At 42.0% G+C, this 26,824-nt stretch overlaps 1 protein-coding gene and 1 long non-coding RNA gene across 2 annotated transcripts in view; both read left to right on the forward strand.

Moving 5' to 3' along the window:
• The first annotated feature begins 1,999 nt into the window (after positions 1–1,999).
• The window catches only part of LOC115147912 (zinc finger protein 23), a 29,409-nt gene continuing 4,584 nt past the window's right edge, over positions 2,000–26,824 (forward strand). Inside the window, exons 1-3 of the mRNA XM_029690167.1 lie at positions 2,000–2,085; positions 8,297–8,648; positions 9,255–10,564. Coding sequence (XP_029546027.1) covers positions 2,017–2,085; positions 8,297–8,648; positions 9,255–10,564 — 1,731 coding nt within the window. The 5' untranslated portion in view covers positions 2,000–2,016. The remainder of the gene's footprint in view (positions 2,086–8,296; positions 8,649–9,254; positions 10,565–26,824) is intronic.
• On the forward strand, positions 14,371–17,111 carry LOC115147681 (uncharacterized). Its single transcript, XR_003866453.1, has 2 exons — positions 14,371–14,516; positions 15,419–17,111. It is a non-coding gene; the product is annotated as an uncharacterized LOC115147681 (long non-coding RNA).

The following is a 26,824-nucleotide window of genomic DNA, read 5'->3' on the forward strand; positions in this document are numbered from 1 at the left end:
TGTCACACAGAGACACACACACACACTGTCACACAGAGACACACACACACACTGTCACACAGAGACACACACACACACTGTCACACAGAGACACACACACACACTGTCACACAGAGACACACACACACTGTCACACAGAGACACACACACACTGTCACACAGAGAGACACACACTGTCACACAGAGAGACACACACTGTCACACAGACACACACACTGTCACACAGAGACACACAGGCACGCGGAGACACACACACACACACTGTCACACAGAGAGACACATGGGCACGCGGAGACACACACACGGACACACAGGCACACAGAGACACACACACTAGTATCCAGTACTTCACCTGTAGATGTCTGCGCTCCAGAAACATCTCACCCAAAACACACTCACACGGACAGTCAAGACAAACTCAAAACACCCCCTGCAGTTTTCAAGTGTTCCTCCCTCTGTGAGCTGCCATACTTTTTACTGTTTGTTTTGATAGAAGCAGGAACTACAGAAGTTGAAATGTAACCTCTCTGTCTAACATAGTATCTATACATACATAGTCTATCTTGTGTGTAATGTATGTCATTTTGAACAGAATGGATCGGCTCTATTTTGACATTAAAAGCTCTTTCTACCTTCTTGAGAAGCCTGATTTATATTGGAACAGAAATATGACATTCCATTACTGTTGTCATGCTTAATGCTGGGTTGGGGAATCATTCAGGATACCTTCTTAATGCTGGGTTGGGGAATCATTCAGGACACCTTAATGCTGGGTTGGGGAATCATTCAGGATACCTTCTTAATGCTGGGTTGGGGAATCATTCAGGACACCTTAATGCTGGGTTGGGGAATCATTCAGGATACCTTCTTAATGCTGGGTTGGGGAATCATTCAGGACACCTTAATGCTGGGTTGGGGAATCATTCAGGATACCTGCTGTCATGCTTCTTAATGCTGGGTTGGGGAATCATTCAGGACACCTTAATGCTGGGTTGGGGAATCTTTCAGGATACCTGCTGTCATGCTTCTTAATGCTGGGTTGGGGAATCATTCAGGATACCTGCTGTCATGCTTCTTAATGCTGGGTTGGGGAATCTTTCAGGATACCTGCTGTCATGCTTCTTAATGCTGGGTTGGGGAATCATTCAGGATACCTGCTGTCATGCTTCTTAATGCTGGGTTGGGGAATCTTTCAGGATACCTGCTGTCATGCTTCTTAATGCTGGGTTGGGGAATCTTTCAGGATACCTGCTGTCATGCTTCTTAATGCTGGGTTGGGGAATCTTTCAGGATACCTGCTGTCATGCTTCTTAATGCTGGGTTGGGGAATCTTTCAGGATACCTGCTGTCATGCTTCTTAATGCTGGGTTGGGGAATCATTCAGGATACCTGCTGTCATGCTTCTTAATGCTGGGTTGGGGAATCTTTCAGGATACCTGCTGTCATGCTTCTTAATGCTGGGTTGGGGAATCTTTCAGGATACCTGCTGTCATGCTTCTTAATGCTGGGTTGGGGAATCTTTCAGGATACCTGCTGTCATGCTTCTTAATGCTGGGTTGGGGAATCTTTCAGGATACCTGCTGTCATGCTTCTTAATGCTGGGTTGGGGAATCTTTCAGGATACCTGCTGTCATGCTTCTTAATGCTGGGTTGGGGAATCTTTCAGGATACCTGCTGTCATGCTTCTTAATGCTGGGTTGGGGAATCTTTCAGGATACCTGCTGTCATGCTTCTTAATGCTGGGTTGGGGAATCATTCAGGATACCTGCTGTCATGCTTCTTAATGCTGGGTTGGGGAATCTTTCAGGATACCTGTTTTAGTCCAATAAAGTATAGAATATTGTTATGATTATGCAACTTCAAAGAAAATACACCAGTAATGTTGTGATGAACGCAATATGTGTAGTTGCTCCGTTCAACCACAAGATGGCAGTATCGATACGTGATAAAATAAAAACAGCTTGAGAAAAGAAGTTGCTTTTTCTTTTCTATAAGTTAAAATGGCGGTGAGGTAGTATGGAAGAACCAGAGCGAAGGCTGGAGAAGCAACAGCTGTGCGATCAATATGGCGGCATCTTTCTGATGGTATGGAGCCGGGGGATGAGGGTCAAGGATCTGAATGGGCTGTAGAGGAAAGACATAGAGGAGGAGAGATCCTGATACAGAACGCAGTGGAGCGTCTAGTTAAAGAAACCACGAAGAGGGCCAGGGTAGGAAGCAAGAGTAGTGATGTGCTGGAGTGGAAAGTGGTGATGGTGTTTGATGAGACCACAGGGCCTCACTTAGCAAGAGAAGATTCTGAAAATGGAAAAAGCTTAATGGGAGATGAAAAACCATGTCCCTGGTGCTTCTGTTAGGTTGAGGGGAGTCGTCACTGGTGTCCCAATATCTATATCCAAAGATGATATTAAAGAACATGTGAAGGGAGGCAGAGGGATTGAGGCCAGAAGGTTGATCAGTAGGAAAGAGGGTCAAAGAAGTAAAAGCTTATCAGTGATTGAGGTTTGAGAAAGTCTTGCCTGGAAAATAAAGCTAGGATTCCTTAGTTTCAATGTTAGAGAATTTGTCCCATATTCACTGCAGTGTTTAAATGCCAAAGAATGGGACATGTAGCTGCTCAGTGTAAAGGAAAGAAAAGATGTGCCAAGTGTGGAGAGGAACATGATTACGGTGAATGTGGAAGCAATGTGAAGGTTAAGTGCTGTAATTGTGGGGGAGAACACAGTGCAGCATTTGGTGGATGCCAGGTACAGAGAGAGGATAGAGAGGCTCAGAGATATAGGATCAGTCATAATGTATCATATGCAGAGACTGTAAAACAGATTGGTAGAACTACAGTGAGGACTGATGGAGCTGACATGGATGTACCTGTAGTAAGTGATGGATCTGACATGGATGTACCTGTAGTAAGTGATGGATCTGACATGGATGTACCTGTAGTAAGTGATGGATCTGACATGGATGTACCTGTAGTAAGTGATGGATCTGACATGGATGTACCTGTAGTTAGTGATGGATCTGACATGGATGTATCTGTAGTAAGTGAACCTACTGTCAGACTGATGGATCTGACATGGATGTACCTGTAGTAAGTGATGGATCTGACATGGATGTATCTGTAGTAAGTGAACCTACTGTCAGACTGATGTAGCTAACATGGATGTACCTGTAGTAAGTGATGGATCTGACATGGATGTACCTGTAGTAAGTGATGGATTTGACATGGATGTACCTGTAGTAAGTGAACCTACTGTCAGACTGATGTAGCTGACATGGATGTACCTGTAATAAGTGATGGATCTGACATGGATGTACCTGTAGTAAGTGATGGATCTGACATGGATGTACCTGTAGTAAGTGAACCTACTGTCAGACTGATGGATCTGACATGGATGTACCTGTAGTAAGTGGACCTACTGTCAGACTGATGGATCTGACATGTATGTACCTGTAGTAAGTGGACCTGCTGTCGGGGCTGATTGTGTTTCTGGTGGTTTGGAGGTCTGTTCAGAAATCTTGTTCTCATGAAGGTCTGGTGTCCAAGGACACTTTGATAATGAATAAAGTTGACTTCATAGCTTTTATTGTTAAGGTTATCAATACGACTCGGGTTGTGGAAAGCAGAAATGCCAGGTTGAAGGTTATTGTGGAGACGGAAAAAGAGATATTGGGGGTAAGAAATGTTACTGTTGAAATGTGGTTGTTGACATACTGAACAATCCTAAAGGTGGAGTGTTTCAGCATTTGTATTTATTTTACCTTTATTTAACTAGGCAAGTCAGTTAAGAACAAATTCTTATTTTCACCTCGACAACATCTGGTGAAATTGCAGAGCGCCAAATTCAAATTAAATTACTATAAATATTTAACTTTCATAAAATCACAAGTACAATACATCAAAATAAAGCTTATCTTGTTGTTAATCCAGCCAAGGTGTCAGATTTCAAAAAGGCTTTACGGTGAAAGCATACCATGCGATTATCTGAGGACAGCGCTCAGCACACAAAACATTACAAACAGTAACCAGCCAAGCGGAGGAGTAACAAAAGTCAGAAATAGCGATAAAATTAATCACTTACCTTTGATGATCTTCATATGGTTGCACTCACAAGACTCCCAGTTACCCAATAAATGTTTGTTTTGTTTGATAAAGTCACTCTTTATATCCAAAAAACTCTGTTTTGTTAGCGTGTTTTGTTCAGTAATGCGCGGTCACAGCAGGCAGACGAAAAATCAAAAAAGTACCATAAAAGTTCATAGAAACATGTCAAATGATGTTTACAATCAATCCTCAGGTTGTTTTTGTCATAAATAATCGATCATATTTCAACCGGACAATAGCTTCGTCAATAGAAAAGGAAAAACAAGAAAGGTGCGCTCCCGGTGACGCGCAGGACTCATGTCTGGAAATTTCCACTGTCGTCTCATTCAAAGTGGTGTTTCTCCCTCATTTTTCAGAGTAAAAGCCTGAAGCAATGCCTAAAGACTGGCCACATGTAGTGGAAGCCATAGGGATCGTGAACTGGGTCATAAGTCTTTGTATGGTGGATAGGCTTTCAATGGAAAAACAGCCATTTCAAAATAATAGCATTTCCTGGATGGATTTTCCACAGGTTTTCGCCTGCCATATCAGTTCTGTTTTGGAAACTTTTGAGTGTTTTCTATCCAAATCTACCAATTATATGCATATCCTAGCTTCTGGGCCTGAGTAGCAGGCAGTTTACTTTGGGCACGCTTTTCATCCAAAATGCTGCCCCCATCCCAAAAAAGTTAAGAACAAATTCTTATTTTCAAAGACAGCCTAGGAACAGTGGGTTAACTGCCTTGTTCAGGGGCAGAACGACAGATTTTTACCTTCTCAGCTCGGGGATTCGATCTTGCATCCTTCCGGTTACTAGTCCAACGCTCTAACCACTAGGCTACCTGCCACCCCATAATATAGATAAAGATTAATAGGGTTGGGGGAGGGGGAGGGTGTGGTAGAAGTTTGGGATTTATTTGGTTTTTTAAAAAAATGTCATGGTAGTACAAAATTGGGCAGTCATGAGTGGTGTACATTCCAGCACAGTAGAGGTGGCGGCATGCACTTCAACACTTCTTTGCAGACCGCCATGATACCATAGAAGAATAACAAGTTGCTTTCTTAAAATGGATGGGCCAGGAGGTTGAGGAAGATGGCGGAAGCAGAAGTGTCGTTTGAAGTTGAAAGCACATTGAGTACAGTTAGTGAGTGGACAACAGTGGAGTCAAAGAATGGAGGAAAAAAAGCTAAAATTGGTGTGGAAAATGAGTCTGATGAATCGTTGGAGTACATTTTTTGGATAATGATGATAATATTTAGGAAACTCTTTTGAAGTCACGAGGATGGTGAAGAAGGCTTTGGGAAAAGTGGATGCAGTCAAAGTAACCAGGAGTGGTATGGTGTTGATATCATGTAGTCATAGTAACCAGGAGCGGTATGGTGTTGATATCGTGTAGTCAAAGTAACCAGGAGCGGTATGGTGTTGATATCGTGTAGTCATAGTAACCAGGAGCGGTATGGTGTTGATATCGTGTAGTCATAGTAACCAAGAGCGGTATGGTGTTGATATCGTGTAGTCATAGTAACCAGGAGTGGTATGGTGTTGATATCGTGTAGTCATAGTAACCAGGAGCAGTATGGTGTTGATATCGTGTAGTCATAGTAACCAGGAGTACTATGGTGTTGATATTGCGTAGTCATAGTAACCAGGAGTGGTATGGTGTTGATATCGTTTAGTCATAGTAACCAGGAGCGGTATGGTGTTGATATCGTGTAGTCATAGTAACCAGGAGGTTTATGGTGTTGATATTGTGTAGTCATAGTAACCAGGAGCGGTATGGTGTTGATATAGTGTAGTCATAGTAACCAGGAGTGGTATGGTGTTGATATTGTGTAGTCATAGTAACCAGGAGTGGTATAGTGTTGATATTGTGTAGTCATAGTAACCAGGAGTGGTATGGTGTTGATATAGTGTAGTCATAGTAATCAGGAGCGGTATGGTGTTGATATAGTGTAGTCATAGTAACCAGGAGTGGTATGGTGTTGATATTGTGTAGTCATAGTAACCAGGAGTGGTATGGTGTTGATATCGTGTGTATCTAAAGAGCTAAAGGAGTGTACATTGTGGCTTGCGGAATTAACAACTCTGGCATCCCGTTGGACATTGATAATCAATATCTTAGCCAACAAATTCCATGAGTAGATCAAATTTGATCTGAAAATCATTATTACTTACAAACCAATGGGTAAAAAATAATATCCTATTCATAAAGAGACTTAATTAAGTTGCGCAATGTACGCATCTAGCGCAACCATTGCGGTCTTGAGAACTCCCAGTGTCTATTCTCGCGGCGACAGCGCATATCGCGTTCTCATATAGGGTGTTCTCTAGCTAGCTAGCTACATCAAAAACAAGAGCTGTCAACTTTCAAAATCAAGTGTCAAGGTAAGATCAAGCTTTCTAACATATTCTATAATGTTTCCAAATACACAACATAATTTAGTTGTCGGATTATTTGTCCACGTCCACCGGATCAACGTTGTCTCAACAATTAGCTTATTGATCTAGCTAGCTACGTTGTTAGCTTGCTAACTAGCCATTAGAAGCTAACTAGCTATCATAGCAAGTTGGTTGATTTTCAAGACGCTGTGTTGTGAATCATCATATTATTTGTTATCATATATTGTCAAATATATGAAGTGTGACTCGTTCATCTTTAAGATGACAAATCCATTGGCAACCCTGATCAGCTAGTAAGTTAGCATGGCTAGCTAGGCCGTTTAGTTAGGTAGACGAGGTGGCTAACTTCATTTCAGAAACCATTGTTAATATTTTGGCGATTACAAACTAAATGTCGGTTTTAGTTCTCCTTTGCTTTAAAGGGGGCTATCAGCAGTTGCTACATCCATTCTTGGACTTATAAATTAATGATATATACACACACACACATTGGTTCTTGAAGAATATAACTTGAAATGTCTCATGAGCTTAGTTCAACTGTTGCGTCCCATCAGAACCCAAAATACAAGCTTGTTATACGCCAACTGTATAGCCTCAACATGGTTAAAACTATAATTTTGATATAATGGATGGTCAGTCCTTCCATCCATAGTTCGGGCTATGAATTTGAAAGTGGTTACATTTCTCCAGCCCCACCCCTCAGCTTTTCACTGTACCAGGGGCGTGGAGTCCACTTTCTTATTGTTTCTACTGATTGCCACATTAAACTATATTGCTCGTAATTTAGCTAGCAGTGGAGCACAAGTGCTCTGTCTTCATAGACAGCCTAATACTAGCCATACCTCACCAGACCTTCACAAAAGTTTATGAACTTTTATTAGGGTAATATCTCAAGTCAAGTCATTGGGCTCCCGAGTGGCGCAGCGGTCTAAGGCACTGCATCTCAGTGTTAGAGTCGTCACTACAGACCCTGGTTCTATTCCAGGCTGTATCACAGCGGTCTAAGGCACTGCATCTCAGTGCTAGAGGTGTCACTACAGACCCTGGTTCTATTCCAGGCTGTATCACAGTGGTATAAGGCACTGCATCTCAGTGCTAGAGGTGTCACTACAGACCCTGGTTCAATTCCAGGCTGTACCACAGTGGTCTAAGGCACTGCATCTCAGTGCTAGAGGCGTCACTACAGACCCTGGTTCTACATGGCAATATGAATGTCCAATACGCATAATAGACTGACTGGGGAGGTGATTTCCCACAATTAAAGTCCCTCAATTAGAGCTACGATGTTAATATTTGTGTCATTTCTTCAGAATTGTAATCTGTGGGTGTCACCCCATTTCATGGACCCAAGATACATAGGTAAGGCTGTACATTGCAACAAAAGTAGGGTATGCCCCCAATGCAATGTTGAAGTCTATACGTTCACAGTGTGATTTCAACGGATTTTTTGGGGGGGTCAAATTAACAAATTATTGTCTTGTTGAATTTATGTAACAACATTCCAAACTTGTTTAGCATTATTTTGTCCAATGCCATGATTCCACTATTTGCATGTTTGCATCAGTTCCTTTGGGGGACTTTTAATTTGAAGGTGAAACACTGATTCCGCTATTGTTGCTCACTCTGTTGTTCATGACACACAAGTAGCTATAAAGCTATCATTGCCTGCGCCATGGCAACATTAGCTTGCTAGATACATTTTAAAGCAGAGATTCCTAGTACATGGAATATTTTGCCTGGTTTATCCCTTTATTATGGATTTTGTGAAACTCACCTTTCACGTGTTGTGCTTTCTCTTTTGGATCCATCTCTAGCCTTCCATGTCCGAACCCAAGTCCACAGAGTCCCCGGGTTCTGGCTGTGGTGTTCCAGCCCAGAGAAGCTCACAGCGGGGTCCAGAGATGGTGTCATTGAAGCTGGAAGACTGCAGTCAAACACTGGAACTCAATGTGATTGTCAAAGAGGAGGAGGAGAGAGAAGTGAAAGAGGTTGATCAGAGAGCTGTCAAAGAGGAAGTGGAGATGGCAGTCAAAGAAGAAGAAAAAGAAGAGGAGAATATAAGCATCAAAGAAGAGGTGGAGGAAAGAGCAGTGAAAGAAGAAGAGAACAAGGAAGGAGCTGCTCAACGTCTAGGAACTAAAGAAGTAGATAGTATCACTGACCCAGGCAAGTTCAGGTGTGGAGTACGGAGAGAGGGTGGTGCCTTGGTGGCCCCAGGGGATTCCAAAACTATTATTGTGCTTTTGCTTGCATCAAGTCTTTTAAAGCCCCCTGTTAGCAGTTGATGTTACTCTTCAATAACACAAACCCCAAAGCAAATCAGGGGGAGGGCAATAGGTTTATTCTTATTCGAAGAGGACGAACCGTGCGGGAAGGTAGATGTTCATTCTCCCCTGTCCTCAGTGATTCTCTCCACAGAACAAAGGGACAGGATGTACTTTATAACTCAGCCCTAGCCTGTGGTTGACCAATTTAGCCAATGGGCAAATAACAAGTATCCTATTTCAGGTTGGACCAATGAGAATGTGCCACGTGTAGTTATGAGTTCAGGACTGACATTCCTAATGGATGTTGAACTGAAAACCAACTATTTCCATTGATAAGTCCCTATTGATCGTTAATGCTTTATTGACTTTGTCCTCTTAACCTTTAGTACTGTATTGACCTCTCGTCCTCTGTCTCTGCGTTGTGTATTTATCTTCAAAATATTGTTATACCTTTTTTAATGCTCTGTTCCTGATTCTAACCCCATATCTGTTCATATTCTCACAGGAGAGAGCTCCAACCCAGGTTCAGACAGTGAGCCCAGTTCCACAGCATCAGGAAACCATAAACAACACAGACAGAGGAACTCAAGACAGAAACATCATCACTGCATGGACTGCTTCACTAGTTTCTATGAGCCAGAGGAGTTGAGAAGGCACACTTGTAGGCCCCACCCCTGTTCAGATTGCCAAGGCAGTTTTATTTGTCCAATTCATCTCAAATCACACCAACAAAGTCTCAAAATAAAGAAGATGTACCCATGTGGTCAATGTGGGAAGAGATTTCAGACACCAAGCAACTTGAAGATGCACCAGCTTACTCACACAGGAAAGAAGTCGTACCACTGCTTTCAGTGTAGGAAGACTTTCGGTTGGTCATTCAATTTGAAGAGACACCAGAAAATACACACAGGGGAGAAACCTTTCGACTGCTCCCAGTGTGGAAAGAGCTTCAGTCAGACAGGAGACCTAAAGAAACATCAGAGAATACACACAGGAGAGAAGCCGTACCACTGCTCTGAGTGTGGGAAGAGCTTCAGTATAGAAGCAAATCTAAAGGAGCACCAGAAAATACATACAGGAGAGAAGCCTTTCCACTGCTCCCAATGTGGAAAAAGCTTCAGTCGGTTAAGAGAACAAAAGAAACATCAGAGAATACACACAGGGGAAAAGCCATACATCTGTGATCAGTGTGGGAAGAGTTTCAGTCAAACAGGAGTCCTAAAGAGACACCAGCTAACTCACACAGGAGAAAAGCCTTTCAACTGCTCCCAGTGTGGGAAGGATTTCAGTCAGTCATCACTTTTGAAGAGACACCAGTTAACTCACACAGGAAAGAAGCCTCACCGCTGCTCTCATTGTGGAAAAAGTTTTAAATTGGAAGGAAGCCTTCAGAGTCATCAGAGAATACACAATGGAGAGAAGCCCCACCACTGCTCACAATGTGGGAAGGCTTTCAGTCAGGCAGTAGACCTAAAGAAACATCAGAGAATACACACAGGGGAGAAGTCTTTCCACTGCTCTCAGTGTGGGAAGACTTTCGGTCGGTCATTATTTTTGAAGCGACACCAGAGAAGACACACAGGGGAGAAGCCTTTCCACTGCTCACAATGTGGGAAGACCTTCAGTGAGAAAGGAAATCTAAAGCAACACCAGAGAAGACACTCAGGAGAGAAACCATACAGCTGTGATCAGTGTGGGATTTGTTTTAAATGGAAACAAAGCCTGAAGGAACATCAGGATGCAAAGCACAGTGCAGTGCCCAACACTGACCTTATAATGGAGTTGCCAAGCTGGGCATCTACATATCTAACTAATATTGACTGACTATTTTTGTAATTATTCTGTTAAACCTTTTTTAAATATATATATTTGACCTTTTAAAACTTTTATTTAGACAGCCAGAAACACAGGTGGCGACAGGAAATTGGTAGGGTGGACACAGGAATTGAAAACCGGTCTCCAGTGGGGAGGAGAGTACATACAACTGGCTGGGAGTGTTAACACTATACAACAGGTTATTATTCGGTGACACTTGAAGTTCATTTTTAATATTCTCATATGGAAATGTACTAAAGAGTTATGGCATGTGGATCATATCCTCCAGAAATCCATTCAGTTTCTATCTGCATAAGTCAATTCTTTCTGATCTAAACTTCCATTATCTCAATTCCACCAGCAAGACACACACCTCTCGGGAACATTTTATGTGCACATTGATGTCATTTCACCAGACTGCACATGTATCTGCTTAAGGTAACAGTTTCTCTGGGTGATTTGTGATGTTTTACTTGTGCTTCCCGTGACTGTGTTTTTATATTTGAATGTGTATATTTATAATGTATTATACAGGGCACATTTGGAAAAGAGACCTAGGTCTCTATGTCTCCCCAGGTAAAATAAAGGTAAATACATCACTAATAATAATGACCTGATTAAAAAGGAGAGGACAGACATAAGGGAAGGCTGTTGTCTGTATTAACCAGTGATCTACTATAATGCAGGGTATAATGTAAAGTAAAAATAATGACAAGATAAGCACGTTTTTATTTTGGTTTTATTCACCATGCAGACAATGGGTTCCATCAGCTTGTTGCTATGCACATCCATCCTGCTGGGATGACACGGGATGCACCCCCCCCCCCCCCCCCCCCCCCCCCCCCCCCCCCCACCGTAGAGTACCATTACAAACTAAGCATTTCAGATCTCCTTAACCCATCAGAGTCTAAGGCTGTGTAGACCAGGGGGGTTCTACTCAGGATTATTTAGCTATTTGACTTAGAATTCTAAGAACCCTTGATGTATCAAAGAATTCTATCAAACAATTATTTGATGATAAAGTATTTTTGGCCTTACTGCTGTTAGTCCATACAAACACATTGAATAACAGATTGTATGGACTAACAGCAGTCAGGACTAACACATTGAATAACAGATAGTCCTGACTGCTGTTAGTCCATACAAACACATTGAATAACAGATAGTCCTGACTGCTGTTAGTCCATACAAACACATTGAACAACAGATAGTCCTGACTGCTGTTAGTCCATACAAACACATTGAACAACAGATAGTCCTGACTGCTGTTAGTCCATACAAACACATTGAACAACAGATAGTCCTGACTGCTGTTAGTCCATACAAACACATTGAACAACAGATTGTATGGACTAACAGCAGTCAGGACTAACACATTGAACAACAGATAGTCCTGACTGCTGTTAGTCCATACAAACACATTGAACAACAGATAGTCCTGACTGCTGTTAGTCCATACAAACACATTGAACAATAGATAGTCCTGACTGCTGTTAGTCCATACAAACACATTGAACAACAGATAGTCCTGACTGCTGTTAGTCCATACAAACACATTGAACAACAGATAGTCCTGACTGCTGTTAGTCCATACAAACACATTGAACAACAGATAGTCCTGACTGCTGTTAGTCCATACAAACACATTGAACAACAGATTCACTACATGGAACAACAGATTGACTAATCACTCCTTTGAATGAGTAGTATTGTGCAATTAAATACATTTGAATGCCTGTTAATTTGTTCAAGATGTCTCTCATACTGTATGTTGCATAAGTATTGCTTCCACAATTATTAAAACCAAATTGTTCAATGTTTTTCAAATTTAGAATGATCATTGCACAATTGTTATAATTCACAACAATTAGAGTATTTCCACAAATTTCTTTTATTTTTGAAGCACTTTTGAAATTTCGGCAATATATACTGTTGGTTTCCTGACTAACAAAAGTAGCAGGGACAGCTAGAACACCAGCTAGTCCTTTAATAATGATATATGCATGTCAATTATTTCACAATTCAAAAGTTGGTGTTCAGCCAAGCAAGCCGGTTTGTCAGTCAACACTGTCTCTAATGTGTCATTTAGTTTTTTACCACGTGCTTTTTCACAGGAATGTCTTTTCAACAAGGCCGTAGCGATCTGCAGAACTAAAAAACACAGACTGATGGTATGACACTGGATCCTATTAGCAGAGAGTCTGGGGATTCCAAATCACCTTTATTGGAAACAACTTGTATAGTTCCAACAGTACGGTAACAAATGGCTGTATCGTGCTGTAATGAAAATACACTTTTGGTAACAGTTGACTTGATTTTTCACACAAAAAAAAACTTCATGATATAGACACAACCAGATCCTATTGGTCCAGTGTCTGAGGTCCAAATCACAGGTGGTGGACAAAGTACCCAATTGTCATACTTGACTAAAAGTAAAGATACCTTAATAGAAAATGACTTACGTAAAAGTGAAAGTTACCCAGTAAAATACTACTTGAGTAAAAGTCTAAATATTTGGTTTTTAATATACTTAAGTATCAAAGGAGTAAACGGAATTGCTACAATAAATAATTTCAAATTCATTATATTAAGCAAACCAGATGGCACAATTTCCTTTATTTACAGATAGCCAGGGGCACACTCCAACACAGACATCATTTACAAACTCCAACACAGACATCATTTACAAACTCCAACACAGACATCATTTACAAACAAAGTGTGAGTTGGACAATTTTCCTGTCAAACTGTAATGAGTACTTTTGGGTGTCAGGGAAAATGTATGGAGTAAAAAGTACATTATTTTCTTTAGGAATGTAGAGAGCATGCCTAAGATCACACTGTACACAGAGATAGGACAGACTGACCCTACTCCCCGGCACATATGCTATTGCAGCATAGATACTGGGGACTGAGACGGGCTGTTAAAAGACAGCGCTGATTTGGCAGTTTCAGCATCCCTTTTCAAGTAGTTTGTTGTACTTGCCCAACACTCCTTATAATGGTACCTACAAGTCACACCACTTTCTCAGCCAATCACGGCTTAGTTATTCCCACATCTCGCAGCCCCTCTCCCTTTCTCCTCAGAGTGAGTGAGATCTCCTAGTGAGAAGCAGTACAGCTGATTTGTTTTCCTACAGCTTGACTTGTGTGTGCGTACAAATACCAAACCACACACATACTATCCACAGTTATCCATTAAGGAACCAATACATTGGGAAATAAACCTGTTCTAAAGACATTTGGACTTGTTCTTGCTGAACAGACCTGTGGCGGCTGAACCATATTTCCCTGTTCTACATGTTTTTTTTATTTAACCTTTATTTAACTAGGCAAGTCAAATAAGAACAAATTCTAATTTACAATGATGGCCTACCCCGGACGACACTGGGCCAATTGTGCTCCGCCCTATGGGACTCCCAATCACAGCCGGATGTGATGCAGCCTGGATTCGAACCAGGGACAGCAGTGAGATGCAGTACCTTAGACCGCAGTGCCACTGGTCCTCCCGGATCTGACCTTAGTATTTTTCTAGGGGGTTTGGGGAAAATATGGCCCTGTAAAAAGTGAAAATGTTCTCTTCAAAACATATTTAAATCCTGTTCTGTAAAGAGTTGAAAATAGTTTAAAACCATTCATACTTCTGGTAACAGTGCTGGTATTGTGAAACAAAATCAACAGTAAATCAATATTTTCATTGATTTGAATCATATATTGTGAGTTTTCAATGCATGTTTAAGTCACTTTAAACTATAATCCTTGTGATTTTAAAAATCTGAGAAAAGTCCTGTAATAGTAATAAGATTTTTTTTTAGGAGGACTTTTATTTTTAAATGTAGCCCGTATGATCGCGTGATGTTAATGTCTCTAGGTTCACATTGCCGTAAAAGGGAGTTCTCTAGCTAGCTAAGCGACACCAACGAGCTGTCAACTTTCAAAATCAAGTGTCAAGGTAAAATCAAACTTTCTGACATATTATAGAATGTTTCCAAATACAGAAAGCCTCACTTAGTAGTCGGATTATTTGTCCACCCAATTAACATTGTGTCAACAATTAGCTTGCTAGTCATTAGACGCCAACTAGCTAACATAGCAAGCACGTTTGTTTATCTTCAAGACGCTGTGTGTGTTGTGAATTACCCTATTAGTTATCAAGACAATAATGTCAAATATATGAATTGTTCATCTTTAAGATGACAAATCCATTGGCAACCCGGATCACTGGCTAGTAATTTAGCATGGCTAGCGAGTTATGTAGCTAAGGAGGCTAGCTAGCCAACTTCATTTCAGTAATAGTCAATTCATTAGTCATTTACTGATTACAAAGAAAATGTCCGTTTTAGATCTCGTTTACTGTAAACTATATTCCTCGTAATTTAGCTATCTAACTAGATATCGTCCCATGCTCGTGGGAAAGGTGACAGTAAAATGCGTCAGTAAGCTAAAGCTATAACTCTTCTGTGTAATGTACTGGAACTGAGAGTCATGATCAAGGGCTGATCAGTAAGCTAAAGCTAACCCAATAATAGCTCCACATGACTATAGTTGTATGGCGTCAAATCCGTTTCAAAAGTCGATCAGGCGTTGAAAGATGAAACACAATTTCATGAGTCAACAGAGAATAACGGTGTAAGCGGAGGGGTCCTGCACAAATTCAGCACAAATTCAATTTGAGATCTTGCCAGTGTGACTTCGAGCAGGCAGTAAATTCATTCCAGAACAGAGATGTGTTCATCTGAAGAAATACGTACCAAATGAAGACTCAGAAATGACTGCACTCTCACAAATAACCCATCTCCCCACATGGACGGCCTTTCTCCCTCACACCAAACGTTTTATTTAACTGTTGTCCAGTTTGCTCTTCCAATAGCAGTTTACTGGAACACAGTTGGGCATGAGATGAAATGGGAAGGTGAAAGTGACGATAATGAGGTAAGTACGATTGTTTTTCAGGAGAGAAACCAGCTAGCTAATCAACAATGATTTCAATGTTGAAATTAAAGTAATTATTTATTTGGTATTCTCTTACTAAACAGGCTAATGATGAGGCAAGCTAGTTTGTCAGCTTGCTAGGAAGCTAATTAACCATGTAGTTTAACAAAAGCCAAGGTGATTTCATTTTCTGTACGGTCTCTGGTTTAACTAAGAGCATTGTACCTAAGTTAAGGAGGGGGTTTAGTAGAGGAGGAGGACTTGGAAGACCAGCATGACTGGGTGGCAGAAGAGTGGGAGAGGCAAGGGGAGAACAGACAGGCAGACCCTCACTGGGGAAGAGGTCAGTGATTGAGGAGGGGGAGCCAAGAGAGGTCAGGCTCTGAACCAAATAATTGCCACTATTGTAAACCGCTAACTACGTACTTTGAGATACAATCTGATTGAAACTTTTACTCTGTCAGTTTTTGTGCAGTTACAATAAATGAGGACGACCTTAAACCATTTCTCTCCCCATCCCTCTTTCCTTGCAGGTCCACTGTCACTAATATGTGATGGTGAAGTTGTTCTCTGCTCAGCTGACAGAGACAGGAGATACAGGAGTCCATTCTGTTCCAAGTAGGTTACCTTGGCTCCCCTGTATGCCCATCACTCTGGAGCCTTCCTGCCGGTAACCATGACATTCACCAATCACCCCCTTAACTTAATCATTGGTGGTACTGAGAGTTCCTCTAGTTTCTTTGATGCTGTACGGAGGCATTGTGCATAGGACATTTGTCACGTAGAGAAGATGATGACCAGCTGCTGTCTATTGGTTAGAAAGATGGTTCTATACTGAATGTATGTGATAGTCATTGGTAAACAATATGAGTAGTGTAGGTAAGGGATGAAGTGAAAGCCAATAGGAGGAGGGCTCTCCACGAGGTGGGTTGGACATGAAAGGACAGCAGGCTGCAGAGGACACCAAGTTTGGACCAGTGAGTCACCAACTCCTCTTATGCCTTACACAACTCAGCACATGTGTATCACTCCACTTTCCTCAAACTCCAGTGCCATACTTTTGACCTTTTTACCAATGTCTTTGGATTGTACAATGATTTTAAGTTGGGACTTGGACGCCATACTAAATCTAATTCCATCTCCTGTATTCTAACCTCTAGAGATGATGCTGATGCCCCACTGTAAGAACCTGGAGATCATCACTGGATCTGAGGGAGGTGACGTGGCCACAAGCAGTGCCTGGGACACCTTGTAATCACTCAAATTCATAGACAGAGCTATGGATGTAAGGACTGACCATCGCGCCTCCTAAAACCCCATTGGAGGAGACGACCCAAGGTTCCTCGCCACAGACCTCCTCCAATGGGTTTAGAGAAGGATGTGAGGAGTTGAGCAGAGATTAATTGGGACAGAGCTCATGTCATTGTTTTAGGTGGAAACTGATGTTGAATGATACATTTATTCTGTTTGCACTGATATCTTTGTTCTACTTGTGCTCTTTCCACAGATGGCTCTGGCTTTATAACATCTGATCTGATGAGACTCCTCCCAATGCAATTTGACTCCTGTATTACTAACTGTATTCAATAAAGCTTCCAATGTCAAATTGAAATAATGTGAGCTTCTGTCATTGATAATGTTAGTTCTCGATCAGACAATTACTGTAAAACTAATGTTTTCCTCAGTGCAGTGTTTGGTGAATGCATGGTGTTGTCTTGTCCTCAGTCCTCCTTTTGAATGCTGCGTGTACTGAATAGTTTCTTACCCTGTGATGTGGCCCTCACCAACCAGCCATGATGATCCTCTCGTCCATGGACTTGGCACTCTGCGCAACCATCCACAGACTAAACACCTTGCACTATCATCCCAGAACTCCACATTGTCCTTCGCATTCTCTGCACATCTCTTACATGCATCATTTTTGATGTATCTTAGTGTGCATCGTAGAAATTCTGCATCTATATATATATATATATTTTTTTGCCTGTATAATCTGTTTATCGTCTGTTTGTATATTCTGTTTTGGCAGCACCATTTCACTGTCAAATTCATGTACATGCAAATGTATTTCTCAAAAAATGCTGATTCTGACATGTTTTAACCTGAGTAGCTGGTTTATCATATGTCCATCTGCATGATATTATTTGGGACTGGTTATGTACTGGATGAACTGAAGCAGATTCTGTCCTTTGTGTCTTCATATAATGTGCTGTGTGAGTTCTTGGGCTTAATACCTTAAATATTGGCTCCTGCCTGCAATTAGTGCACTCGTTTTATGGTGTTTGCTAGAGCTGTCTGCTTTTCGTTTTTACAGTCAAACGTTGCTGGCTAACAAGTAATTACCTAGCTAGTTTTAGCAAGTAGATTCCACTCAACTCAAGGTGTATTATAGCTATTAGAATGTATTTCCCAATTCATTTGGTTATCAAGCTGCTGGGTTTCCCCAATTCGTTCGGGGTTTGCTGTTTAAGACGGACAGCTAGCTAAACAGACGGCTCTGCAGTGCATCACAAACAGAAGGCTCGTAATAGCCAATCACAACACTGGACTGGCCAATGGCAGGAATTTGTCATTTTATCCATCACTCCAATGAAAGTGGCCATTCTAAGACACGCAACTGCCTTTATGCCCGTCCCACATCAACCTGAAATCCAAACCCAAAAGGTGCCAAGACTTGAGAGCAGGGGTGTAACTTTCAATGGAGATGGGTGGGACATTCTGAAATTGCTTTTTTGTCCCCCCCAGTTTTATCATTGGAATGTGATACAAGGCAATGGTGTGCTTTAGGACCATGTGGACGCTTCCGATCGGTCGGGTAGGCTGTTTGGAGTGTTTATCTGACTGGATTTACGACCACGCGGATACAGGCTGTGTGAAGGCAAAGCTTCTGGAAGGCTGGCTGGACCAGCACGGGAGAGTTGAGCATAGTTCAGTGTACGCGTTGTACTCTTTCACCAAGTTGTAAAAGGAACAGAAACTGGCTACTCTTCATTGACTGATATAACTGCTGTTTAACTTAACAGAAAAATAGCTAAACTAGTGCTTATTCACAGTACTTAGCTAGTATTATAACTGACGTGATGTTAGTGAATGTTTCATCCCCTCTCGACTGAGGTGAATGAATAAGCTACGCTAGTGAGTAGCTACCATAGCCAGGTCAGCTCTAGCCTCTAGTTATCTGTCAGATAGCGATATGAGGTGGCTATTATTACTATCTAACAGCAGTTGTTTGTGTGGACATGTTTTGTAGCCTTTGTTTTGTCACGTTTCAGAAGTGAATGAACTTGGCAAACTTTTGCCAGTTGATGTACCGTTGAAGAGAGAGAGAGTGCTGGCCAAAAGTTGGCTAACATTAACCTCAATCAAACTAGACCTGAATCAAATGATGAAACCATCAATCGTTTGACCAAAGATTGATATTCTGATGTTTTTTCAGTGCAATGTGAGTTGTATTAGTCAGTATGTCAATGTAACATTATTGATCTGTCAGTTTCTCGAGCTAATTCCCTACTTTTCACACTGACACAGTAATAAACAGCTCTAATGTTACAGGCATCACTGTCATGGTGCACAGTAGAGGTCTGCGCGGGACCGATTTCTTCATCCCGCTCCCGCCTGCACCTGCTGGCTTTGTCAGACTCCCACCTGCTACCGCAAGAACTGGTCCCAAACCCAACCGCAGTCCCGCAATGTTATTTTAGGCATATGTGACGCAGCTCACTTGCCAGCCATGGTCCCAGCAATTTGGCGCCCTATAGGCAATATCAAATGCTCAAAAATAACTTAAGAAATTAACTCAACAAAAAAAGAAATGTCCCCTCACTGTCAACTGCGTTTATTTTCAGAAGACTTAACATGTGTAAATGTTTGTATGAACATAAGATTCAACAACTGAGACAACCTGAACAAGTTCCACAGACATGTGACTAACAGAAATGGAATAATGTGTCCCTGAACAAAGGGGGGGTCAAAATCAAAAGTAACAGTCAGTATCTGGTGTGGCACCAGCTGCATTAAGTACTGCTCTGCATCTCCTCATGGACTGCACCAGATTTGCCAGTTCTTGCTGTGAGATGTTACCCCACTCTTCTACTAAGGCACCTGCAAGTTCCCTGACATTTCTGGGGGGAATGGCCCTAGCCCTCATCCTCCGATCCAACAGGTCCCAGACATGCTTAATGGGATTGAGATCCGGGCTCTTCGCTGGCCATGGCAGAACACTGACATTCCTGTCTTGCAGGAAATCACGCACAGAATGAGCAGTATGGCTGGTGGCATTGTCATGTTGGAGGGTCATGTCAGGATGAGCCTGCAGGAAGGGTACCACATGAGGGAGGAGGATGTCTTCCCTGTAACGCACAGTGTTGAGATTGCCTGCACTGACAACAAACTCAGTCCGATGATGCTGTGACACACAGCCCCAGACCATGATGGACCACCTCCAAATCGATCCCGCTCCAGAGTACAGGCCTCGGTGTAACGCTCATTCCTTCGACGATAAACGTGAATCCGACCATCACCCCTGGTGAGACAAAACCGCGACTCATCGGTGAAGAGCACTTTTTGCCAGTCCTGTCTGGTCCAGTGACGGTGGGTTTGTGCCCATAGGCGACGTTGTTGCCAGTGATGTCTGGTGAGGACCTGCCTTACAACAGGCCTACAAGCCCTCAGTCCAGCCATCTCAGCCTATTGCGGACAGTCTGAGCACTGATGGAGGGATTGTGCGTTCCTGGTGTAACTCGGGCAATTGTTGTTGCCATTCTGTACCTGTCCCGCAGGTGTGATGTTCAGATGTACCAATCCTGTGCAGGTGTTGTTACATGTGGTCTGCCACTGCGAGGACGATCAGCTGTCCGTCCTGTCTCCCTGTAACGCTGTCTTAGGCGTCTCACAGTACGGACATTGCAATTTATTGCCCTGGCCACATCTGCAGTCCTCATGCCTCTTTGCAGCATGCCTAAGGCACATTAACGCAGATGAGCAGGGACCCTGGGTATCTTTCTTTTGGTGTTTTTCAGAGTCAGTAGAAAGGCCTCTTTAGTGTCCTAAGTTTTTGTAACTGTGACCTTAATTGTCTACCGTCTGTAAGCTGTTAGTGTTAACGACATTAATTGTTTATGGTTCATTGAACAAGCATGGGAAACAGTGTTTAAACCCTTTACATTGAAGATCTGTGAAGTTATTTGGATTTTTACGAATTATCTTTGAAAGACAGGGTCCTGAAAAAGGGACGTTTCATTTTTTGCTGAGTTTAGTTTAAAATGACCAAAGATTCTCACATGGCCCTTACATTGTATTACTGGGCTATATCAGCCAATATGCTAGATGTAGTTTAAAGAGAGCAGAGTTAGAGAGTCTTGCACTTTCTCTTGAGCTATTTTTATAGCCTACCTTTTAGGAGTGGGAAGATTTTCAGACAGAGAAATATGGGTGATCAATATTTAGGCGGTATTTGTAGGCAATGTAGTAAACTATAGCCTAATCATACGTCTATTTAGGAAGTACATTTCCTTGGGACCATACGCGCATCTGATCTCACAAGAATGATGACAGCAACACTTGCTACGTTTTGCATAGTCCTATAGGATATAGCCTACCTTTTAGAAGGACGATTTGCAGACAGAGACAAATAAATGGGTAATCCATACTTATTGAAAATGAAAAAGGCTCAACACTCGCTCACCATAGGTTAGGTTACTAACACGTTGTACCTTTTCCTTTTCACTCATGATTACATTTTGTGATTGCACTTCGACTCACGTTAGTTGAGCGCCCTCCTTTTCATTATCAATATTTATTTACAGACACTGTAGTAAACTACAGTCTAATCATATTTAAGTTAATTTCATATTATAGTTAACTGCCACGTTTATGTAGGCAGCCTACTCTATTTCAATTCTGAGTATGCGAAAAATGTGTTTTTAATACAATAGGTAGGCTAACGCATTGAAAGCAGCAAGAGGGAACGTTTCCAAATAATCTGTGGGACAACAAAAATATTTTCATCCCAAAGTCGTCTGTCTGACCACCTGCAGCATCAAAAATGCAGACCACGCTCCAATGGTCTCTGTTGGAACCCGTAGGTCCCGCAGGCATCCAGCAGGGAATGCAGCCCTCTAGTGCAGTCAGTACAGAACACTATGCTCATCATGTCTTAGTAGGAGGAGATGGTGACAGGTGTTCTAGCAGGGTCAGACAGCCAGAGAAGACCAGTCTACAGAGCTCAGGTGAATGTCGCAGTATATTCAGTGAATGATACAGGTTAAACTCGATCTGGGAATCATGGTCATCTCAACTATTGAACCATTGATTCTATTCTTGGATAATATAATATATACATGCACACAAAGTTAATTATTTGTCGTGCCTCATTTTAGGAGGATCAGATGGTGACAGGGGTCTCAGCAGGGTCAGGCAGCCTGGGAAGACCAGTCTGTGACAGAGGTGAAGTGAATTTTTGCAGATACAACACTTTATTCTCTCTGTCCAGCAAAACACTGGACAAGCCATATGCTATTTTAAGGCAGTCTGACAAACCTCCAAAAGTTGATTTCCAAACTGTATCAAGGCTTGATAGAGGATTTTCCTGATGGGACAAAACATGTAAAACAAAATGAAGGGATAGCGATATGTTGAAGGGATAGCGATATGTTAGAATGCCCAGTCATGTTTATATCATCTCAGACATAAATCACTGCTGTTGAAGACCATCCATAGAACATACTATATGCCAGTGAAACTGAATATGATGCAGATTTTTATTTTGCTGAGGTGTAAAGCACAAAAGGGGACATATTTGCATATGTTGTGGTCTTGTGAAGGCTGTTTGAATTCTGGCAAAAGAGTATGTTCTTTTATCTCAGCATGTCTACAGATTCTCCCTTCTCCCTGTTTTTGTTTGCTTGGAAATGTTGATACTGGAGACTTATCAGAATAAACTGTGTAACCTAGCATTTATAGTGGCTAATAAATGCATTACCATTAATTGGAAGGTTGGTTATCCTCCCACAATGTATGGAAGAAAACAGTGGCGATATTAGCATGTAAATCTTGGTGGGGCAACCCCCCCCAAAAAACAGAAAAATAAGGGTATACTGTGCAACTTTCATAAAGTCTGAATGCCTTTTATGGAATAGTGTGCGACAAAAGGAGTCTGTATTGAAAACACACCCACACCAGGGGAGATTTGGGCAATCCCTAGCTACTGGGCTGCTCAGACCTGGCTTTGGAGGTCTGCTGTACTGTTCTCACACTGACCTTGGCCTAACACACCTGAAACCAATATTGAATGTTTCACTGAGATCCTAAAGCTGAGTGGGGTGTGTTCGGTTAGTGGGCTGCATGGCCGTGGACCCCTAGGTGCAGGATGGGGTGACCCTGCTATATTGTGTGCAATTAAAAAAATCTCTACAGTCTATTAGGCCTATGATATGAATTATATGGAGGTTGTACTGTTTTTGTGTGTTAATATGTAGGTGTATGTGTGTTTTCATTCAACATTTGTTTTCCAAACCTTTCCCTTGATACATAAAACAAAAACATGGAGTTGTGTTGGGGAGAGAGTTTAGTTATTGACTAGACTGGTGGGGGTCGGGCGTGTAGGCGGCTCGGGTTGGTATAGAGCAGGTATCCCCAAACTGGGGTACACCTGGGGCGGCAGGTAGCCTAGTGGTTAGAGGCAGGTAGCCTAGTGGTTGGAGGCAGGTAGCTAGTGGTTAGAGGCAGGTAGCCTAGTGGTTAGAGCGATGGGTTAGCAACCGAAAGGTTGCTAGATCGAATCCCCGAGCTGACAAGATAAAAATCTGTCATTCTGCCCCCGAACAAGGCAGTTAACCCACTGTTCCCCGGTAGGCCGTCATTGTGAATAAGAATTTGTTCTTAAGTGACTTGCCTAGTTACATAAAGGTTAAAAAAAAATAACAAAATGCTGTCGGGGGTACGCCACACAGTCCATTTATATTTTCCAACGGGGCTAATCATTTGGGTGAGGTTTTTTTCTCGCCCGAGTAGCCTCGTTACACTGCCAAAAATAAAATTAAACCATCTTGTGTTCAGCGAAATAACAACAATGTCAAATACAGGTAGCCTAGTCAAATAAATTAACATCTAATCACATTAACCCTTACTCTCTCGTGGGAATTCCACTAGCAGTCCGTATGTAGCCTAAAGTAGCTGCTGCTCATGTTGGTATCTGTACTGATGGTGCAAAAGCCATGACAGGGAGACATAGTGGAATGTTAACGCGTGTGCAAGCAGTTGCTCCCGATGCCACTTGTGTACACTGCAGCATCCACCGAGAGGCTCTTGCTGCCAAGGGAATGCCCGACAGCTTGAAATACGTTTTGGACACTGCATTGAAAATGGTTAACTTTGTTAAAGCAAGGCCCCTGAATTCTCGTGTATTTTCTGTAATATGCAATGATATGGGCAGCGACCATGTCATGCTTTTACAACATACAGAGGTGCGCTGGTTATCAAGGGGCAAAGTATTGACCCGTTTTTTTTTTTAATTGAGAGACGAGCTTAAAGTTTTATTTAATGACCATAATTTTCACTTGTCTGACCGCTTGCATGATGACGAGTTTCTCACACGACTGTCCTATCTAGGTTATGTCTGTCTAAAGTAATTTTAGTAATAAACTTTCCAATACAACACTACCGTTCGAAGGTTTGGGGTCAAATTTCCTTGTTTTTGAAAGAAAAGCAATTTTTTTTTGTCCATTAAAATAACATCACATTGATCAGAAATACAGTGTAGACATTGTTAATGTTGTAAATGACTATTGTAGCTGGAAATGGCAGATTTTTTATGGAATATCTACAGAGGCCCATTATCAGCAACCATCACTCCTGTGTTCCAATGGCACGTTGTGTTAGCTAATCCAAGTTTATCATTTTAAAAGGCTAATTGATCATTAGAAAACCCTTTTGCAATTATGTTAGCACAGCTGAAAACTGTTGTTCTGATTAAGAAAGCAATAAAACTGGCCTTCTTTAGACTAGTTGAGTATCTGGAGCATCAGCATTTGTGGGTTCGATTACAGGCTCAAAGAACTTTCTTCTGAAACTAGTCAGTCTATTCTTGTTCTGAGAAATGAAGGCTATTCCATGTGAGAAATTGCCAAGAAACTGAAGATCTCATACAACGCTGTGTACTACTCCCTTTACAGAACAGCACAAACTGGCTCTAACCAGAATAGAAAGAGGAGTGGGAGGCCCCGGTGCACAACTGAGCAAGAGGACAAGTACATTAGAGTGTCTAGTTTGAGAAACAGATGCCTCACAAGTCCTCAACTGGAAGCTTCATTAAATAGTACCCGCAAAACACCAGTCTCAACGTCAACAGAGGAGAGGCGACTCCGGGATGCTGGCCTTCTAGGCAGAGTTGCAAAGAAAAAGCCATATCTCAGACTGGCAAATAAAAAGAAAAGATTAAGATGGCCAAAAGAACACAGAGGAACTCATCCCGTAGTCGCCTCTTCACTGTTGACGTTGAGACTGGTGTTTTGCGGGTACTATTTAATGAAGCTCCCAGTTGAGGATTTTCTTTAAAAAACAAGGACATTTCTAAGTGACCACAAACTTTTGAACGGTAGTGTATGTGCATCCTTTCAAGCACACCCGTTGCATTAACCTGTGGTGAGTTATTCACAATTTTCGATGAACAAATAAGGTTTTATATGTAAGATGGTTAAATAAAGAGCAAAATTATTGATTATTATAACATTATTATTTGTGCCCTGGTCCTATAAGAGCTCTTTGTCACTTCCCACGAGTCGGGTTGTAACAAAAACTCACACTCATTCTTATGTTTAATAAATGTATTGCATAGTGTGTGTGGCAGGCTTACAATGATGGCAAAAAAACAACATTTGAGAGTGCGCTGACCCAGGTGCTAGGGGGGGTACGCAGCTGGAGGTTGAATGTTTGAAGGGGCACGGGACTATAAAAGGTTTGGGGGGGGTACGCAGCTGGAGGTTGAATGTTTGAAGGGGCACGGGACTATAAAAGGTTTGGGGGGGGTACGCAGCTGGAGGTTGAATGTTTGAAGGGGCACGGGACTATAAAAGGTTTGGAGGGGGTACAGCTGGAGGTTGAATGTTTGAAGGGGCACGGGACTATAAAAGGTTTGGAGGGGGTACAGCTGGAGGTTGAATGTTTGAAGGGGCACGGGACTATAAAAGGTTTGGAGGGGGTACAGCTGGAGGTTTGAATGTTTGAAGGGGTATGGGACTATATACAGTTTTAGAGGGGGTACGCAGCTGGAGGTTGAATGTTTGAAGGGGCACGGGACTATAAAAGGTTTAGAGGGGGTACAGCTGGAGGTTGAATGTTTGAAGGGGCACGGGACTATAAAAGGTTTGGAGGGGGTACAGCTGGAGGTTGAATGTTTGAAGGGGTATGGGACTATATACAGTTTTAGAGGGGGTACAGCTGGATGTTGAATGTTTGAAGGGGCACGGGACTATAAAAGGTTTGGGAACCACTGATATAGAGGATGTCTTAAAGACAATCAAAAGTTGTCTTTGTACTTTATTTGTAAGAGTTGTTCATTTGTTAGGTTATTGGTTAAAGGTGCAACACAATATTGATTCATTAATTATCATGGATCTAGTTCAGTCTTATCAATCACTTAAACATATTTTAATAATCTCTTAGCTAGCTTGATGACTGTGGGCATTTTTGCTTACTTTCTGTTGTTTTAAATAGAAACGGCTAGAAAGGCCATGGGTCATATTAGATTGTGTAGAAATGTGCTTTAGAAATGTGCTTTAGATGCCCCCAAAAATGGGGGGACCCCAGACAAGTTGTCACCCTCTGCAAATAGCACTGCTGGGTGATTTAAAAAGTCATAGTCAATTGAACAATAATACTCACAGCACAGTTGGCAAATAGAAATCAAAGCTGGATGGTGATAGATGGGAGGGGTTGAGTGGAGCTGAAGGATGGGATATTATGGTGTTCAGAGTTAGATGGGAGGGGTTGAGTGGAGCTGAAGGATGGGATATTATGGTGTTCAGAGTTAGATGGGAGGGGTTGAGTGGAGCTGAAGGATGGGATATTATGGTGTTCAGAGTTAGATGGGAGGGGTTTAGTGGAGCTGAAGGATGGGATATTATGGTCTTCAGAGATAGATGGGAGGGGTTGAGTGGAGCTGAAGGACGGGATATTATGGTGTTCAGAGATAGATGGGAGGGGTTGAGTGGAGCTGAAGGATGGGATATTATGGTGTTCAGAGTTAGATGGGAGGGGTTGAGTGGAGCTGAAGGACGGGATATTATGGTGTTCAGAGATAGATGGGAGGGGTTGAGTGGAGCTGAAGGACGG

This window comes from Salmo trutta, chromosome 14, assembly GCF_901001165.1.
Source record: "Salmo trutta chromosome 14, fSalTru1.1, whole genome shotgun sequence".
NCBI classification, from domain to species: domain Eukaryota; kingdom Metazoa; phylum Chordata; class Actinopteri; order Salmoniformes; family Salmonidae; genus Salmo; species Salmo trutta.